This window comes from Channa argus, chromosome 9 (genome assembly GCF_033026475.1).
Source record: "Channa argus isolate prfri chromosome 9, Channa argus male v1.0, whole genome shotgun sequence".
NCBI lineage: Eukaryota > Metazoa > Chordata > Actinopteri > Anabantiformes > Channidae > Channa > Channa argus.
The window spans coordinates 6,608,748-6,614,334 of record NC_090205.1 but is presented as its reverse complement, the minus strand read 5'-3'; the positions used below and the strand labels follow the sequence as shown (position 1 = coordinate 6,614,334).

Genomic DNA, 5,587 nt, shown 5'->3' with positions numbered 1-5,587 from the left:
AGCTAACATTAGAAGCTAGCATGCTGTTGCTAACATTAGCAGCTATAAAGATGTCTATACCCTGCTTGCAACTGGACAGAGGAGGAAACAATGTCAAGTTAAAAATGTTAAAAATCATGAAGTAAACCTACTTGTTGCGGTCATGAAGAAATTTTCATACTGGAAAATGGCACAACCATCTCTGGTTTGAGGAAATGGGGTTATATCCCAAACTAGTGACAGTGAAGTAGCTAATCAAATGCCTTCTCATCATTAGGCTGCACTCTGATTGGTTAAAATATTACACTTCCAAAAGTGTGTATCTTGTGCAATACCAAGCTCCTAGCACTAGTTGGCAGTACTGAGGATACATTTTTTTACACACTTTTCAAAATATTCTGACCTTGTGGGCCAAATGAAAAAAAAAGTAAGAGGAACATCAGGGGAGGCTCCTAAGTTGCTTTTTGAATGAAGCTGGGCCCCACAAAGGCTTTGGGCCCCACACCGTTGGTGGGCTCCTTGCCAATGGGCTTCCACCAACTAAGAAATGCAAACACACACACATATGGAAGTAAATTAAGTTTAATTAGGATGATCAGGAGGCAGACAAGTACAGGGAGAAAACCAAAGCTGGCTGCTCAAACTAAAAACACCTCGCAGAGAGAAATATTAATACAAAATACAACAAAAGGCCTCAGAGTGTGAGGGATAAAGCTGACAAACTCAGGGTTCCAGTACTATATGAAAGTCAACTAAACAAGTCAGAGCACACCAGAGGGTAAACAGATCAGGTCTGAGTACTGCAGAAGAAAAAGGATAAACCAGACAGTTCGGACTGTGGGAGCTGACAGAACATGTAGACTGATGATCTGGACTCTGGAGCAGGGAGGAGACTTCCAAAGACGCACAGACACAGAGTGCACTTTGAGGCAGGCTTAAAAAGGTTCATACTAATCAGCAGCAAGTGCAGGCAGCTGTGCATCCATCCACAGCATCAGTCCAGGGTGAGACAATGACAGGGAGGAAGAGCAGCCACCTACAGAGGGAGACAGAGTTACAACAATAATAAGCAAAGCACAAAAACACACATATTCATGTTTTATATGAAACATTTCCATATGTATGATGTCAAAACATTTACCAGTGTTAGACTTTTTTCTCACAGATCCATTGCTGAGATACATTACAGGACAGGTCATTCCACTTGTGAACTTTTTGAATTATTTCTCCACAGTCCTCTCCACTAGCCCCATCATTGGGTTCTCCCTCATTCCAGTTCCTAACAGGTAAATTAACAAAACAAAAAACAATCATGAGATTGTGAATATCTGACATAAAAAGACTCTTGATGGTCTCTATGTTGATAACTTATTAAATGTTATGACAGCAGTGGTGCAGTCAGAGCCAACAGTACTGAAACAGACAGGAAGTGTGTCAGCAGTCATTCTAGCAGCTCTGAGAGTCTCCAGTCAGTGGTGTTCAGAGCCAAATCCTAACTGACACTGTGCAGTGTGAAAGTCAGAAGGTGGCGACAGATACTGTTGTATTAGAGTCACTAAGTAAGTAACAGTAAGAGCAGCAGAATGTACTGCAATACTCTCAGTGAAGTAAATACGAGTTTAAGATGCTTCACAGATGGTGTCAGACTCAAATTAATCAATGGATGATAAAACACAAACACATACAAATATTAATTAAACATCAGAAATGTAAAAGTCACAAAAAAGGATAAAAAGGCCAATTTTTTAACAAGCAAAAATAAAATGTCAAGGACACTAATAAAAGAAGACAATACTGATAAACTGTCCATTTACTGCTGAAGGGTGAATGCAACTTTAAATAGCTGTGTACTGAGCATAGATTTAAAAGACTATTAATGTGTAGAACAAGTGGATCCTCACACTGGTTTACACAGTTACACAGCACAGAAACTGGTGAGAAAGAGCCGTACGCTACACTTACTGTCTCAGACACAAGATACCAAAGACTTTTTGTGGAATAATATCTGACTTTCTAAAAGCACATGTTACTACTGCTGAAGCTTTTTCTCACAGATCCAGTGATGATCATCACATTGTTGATTTTTCGCCCACTGTCTAAACGACAAGAGAATCACAGTACTTATACACATGACTACTGCCTTAAAATGAAGCAAAAGTAGCTGTTTCTTATTGCTTTACATCTGTCTGACCAAAGGCACCTAATTAAAAACAGAAAACTTCTACTAAAGAGCAATTTAGATATATCTAGTATACTTCCATTCCCTTATGATAAATGTATTTCAAGTGTGCTACTGTTCATGTACTTAAAGTCTACTAATGATGTAGAATTAATACAAATAAAAATCTACTAAAATACACTTAAGTGGACTTAACTCTAAAGTCTATTTAAATACATTGTTTTATATTGTTTTTTATCTGTTTAAAATATTTGAAGTATATTTTACTGTATTTTACTTTTAATATAACTTAATATGTAAAAATATAACCAAAACTTAATACAATAATACAAACAATAATAATACATAAAACTGTTTTACATAAAGACAGAATAGATCTGAAGTATATTTAATAGACAGAGACAACTTGAAGCCATTCAGACCCAACAGAAGATGCTTGTTTATCATTTTATCATCACAGTAAATTTCTAAAGTGCAGTTACTAGCTGACAATGAACAGGACATGAAAATCCACTTAAATTAAACTTGAACTTAAAGCATTTAAAGCAGCTCAATACGTGAACTAATCAGGGGTTAAACTGGGCAGGAGCTTCGTCCTCTTCATCACATTGTTGGCATTTTTGTTTTCAAGTCACCAAACAAATGTGAACTCCAGCTCAAGTTTTGAATTTAATTACATCCCTGTGTGTCTTAAACTGTAGCACCAGGTTTGTCTCCTTTAAAAAGCTGAGCTGAGCACATCACACACACTTCTTACAGAAAGGGTCAGTAACCATGTGAATCTGCAGCTGGGACATTGTGGTCTTCTTACTTTAGTCTTGAAGCTTTTTGTGCGTCACCCTGATGGACAGATTGTGAAAACATTGCTTCCACTGGGTTTTTTATTCCCTGCGTGTTTTAAGCAGTGAAGGTTTTTCAGATTTGCTTTTAAATTCAATAATATCTGCAGCATTAGCTACAAACATGAAAATTAGCTAATTACTTACACAAATAAAATATAAAGCCAAAAGTCTAAAAAAGTAATAACAATAATAACTAACTGCTGTAGTGATACGTTACTATAGTGATGTTATCAGAGCATAATTTGGACTCAGAAACCACTGGATCAATGTGATCATAAACAGCTTCACCAATTATTTGTAGGGTAATATGCAAATATTCTTTCTCTAAACTTGGAGGAAAAAAGTGATGGAGTCTCATCCCGTTGTCTCTGGTATTTACTCAAATACAGCCAAGAAGTTTGATGGACTTTACTTGTGTACTTAGTGTTATTTTAACTTGGCTAAAATTCAGAAAGCAATGCTGCACATTTTCCTATAGTTACATTGCAGATACAAATTGTTAAAACAAAATTTAATGAACTTTTAAATGCTGATGTGTTATTGTGGATGAAGCTTTTTTTTTTCTACTTGTAGCAAAGTACTTTTACACAAGTGCATCTTCAGGCTACTTGAATATTGAGTTTACAGATGCTACTGTACGTCTGCCACCATTGCAGGACACTGTAGCTACTGCAGAGCAAAGATATGTTTTTCTCTATTCATATGATTCACACTGAAATTCTTTCAGTAAGGTGCTGGTTCAAAAGGATGCTCCTGTTACAGGCTACAGTTTGTGCTGCTGAAACTAATTTAGGTCGAACCTCAGAGTCAGTGAAGATCCATCAACCCATTTCCAGGTGCCTTCTTCTTCACTGTCAGTCAAACCAATCCAGGTATCTACGGTGATGAAGCCTAAGATTAATTTCTGTATGAATGCAAAAAAAACAAATAATTAAAAAGTTAGTGTTCACATTTACCTTTGTCATTGATCTCAGTGTCCTCAAACATCCACACTGTACCTGTTCTTCAGCACTGTCTATCACAACTAGATCTGCTTCTCTGTCTTTGCAGTCCTGTCTGCCTCTTTTCCAAGAACCAGAGACACGGGAGATGAAGTAACAGGAAAAATTGAACATGTGCCATCCTGCAGGACACGTTTTCTCTGGAACATATATTAAAATGTAAAATATAGTTAATCAGAGTTGGTTTACAAATATTGTCTCTGTGTGAATAAGAAATTAGACTTAAACTTTTTTCTTTTGATAAAAATCGATCAGCTGGTGTCACACACACGTCCTCAGATGTACACAGACATACACACAACCTATAGTACAGATTGGTGCATCATCTACTTTTATGTTCACCACAGTGACCTTACACTGTGTGTGTACTTACTCTGAAGCCTGTTCACCTCTTTAGTCATTTCAGTGAGGCTGATATTCAGCTGGTCTCTCTCTGCAGTGAGGGAAGACAGTCTGACATTCAGCCGGTTTCTCTCTTCAGACACATCGGACAGTTTCTTATCACTGGCCTGGAGACACTGGGTCAGGTTGTCTTTCATAACGGAAAACTCTGCAGCTGAACCTCGATCTAAGTTACGGTCTGAAACAGATTTCACATTATTTTTATTTTCTTACATGACATAAATAATTTTCTCAATTTCTGTTTTCAGTTAGAATTAAAACATATACATTTCTATTTGTAAAGCAAAACCACATGTTAAAATTGCAGCATAGAAGCTCACGCACAGTTTGAGCCAAATATTTTGGGCACCAGATGTTCATCAAAAATATATAAAACTATATGTACAATTCTTACTGCTATTACTGTAGTAGTGCATCACTGAAACGAATATGTTTAACACAGTTTATATCATCAAATTATATCACAATGTTTTACATGAGATATTGTTGAACTTTTTTCATTGCTTAACATAAAAATAATATAAAGGGAATTTTAAAAACACAAAAGCAGTATAAGAGGAGAAAACGGCTGAAATCTAACAGTGAACCAGACTCACAGTAAACACCAAAGCCGAGTCGAACCAGCAGGAAAACAATCAGCAGCCCCAGAGAGAGAACAACAGCTCTATAAAATCTTCTGTCTGAGCTCCTGGGACCTAAACAGAGAAAAGACCAGTGAATATGATACAACAGTAATAATGATAATTCAGTCTTTCAGCGTCTGTTTAGTATTAAAATTACCTGTCTGATTACGTGAAGTTTTAAAATCATCAAACTTGTCATGTTCAGCATTTACATTAAACTCCTGCATGTCTGGAAGAAAGTAAATGGCAACTTAATTACTGAAGATCAGCTCTGCAGCAGAAGTGATGCTACGTGTAAAAGAGGAAACTTCTGTTCTTTTGAAATTTTACAGGAAATCACATCAACATATAGTTTGTGTGTTAATTATCCATCATTCATCACATCAGTTGTTAACAGGAAATCAACCCACCAAAACAAGCAACCCACAGACAGACACACACACACACACACACACACACACACACACACACACACACAAACAAACACACCTTGGTAGGTTCTTTGCTTTAGAGACAATTTATCTAATCCAATCTAAAGCATTTTAATCTGTATCGACAGCA

General features: G+C 36.7%; 1 protein-coding gene across 1 annotated transcript; it reads right to left on the bottom strand.

The window, feature by feature from the left end:
• Window positions 1-551: 551 nt before the first annotated feature.
• LOC137132669 (CD209 antigen-like protein C) lies at window positions 552-5,375 on the bottom strand. Its single transcript, XM_067515483.1, has 7 exons — window positions 5,184-5,375; window positions 5,000-5,098; window positions 4,375-4,581; window positions 3,999-4,141; window positions 3,801-3,904; window positions 1,121-1,258; window positions 552-1,015 (listed from the first exon to the last, which is right to left on the bottom strand). The coding sequence occupies exons 1-6, from the start codon at window positions 5,251-5,253 to the stop codon at window positions 1,126-1,128; spliced, it is 756 nt and encodes a 251-aa protein (XP_067371584.1). The 5' UTR covers window positions 5,254-5,375; the 3' UTR covers window positions 552-1,015; window positions 1,121-1,125.
• Window positions 5,376-5,587: the final 212 nt, after the last annotated feature.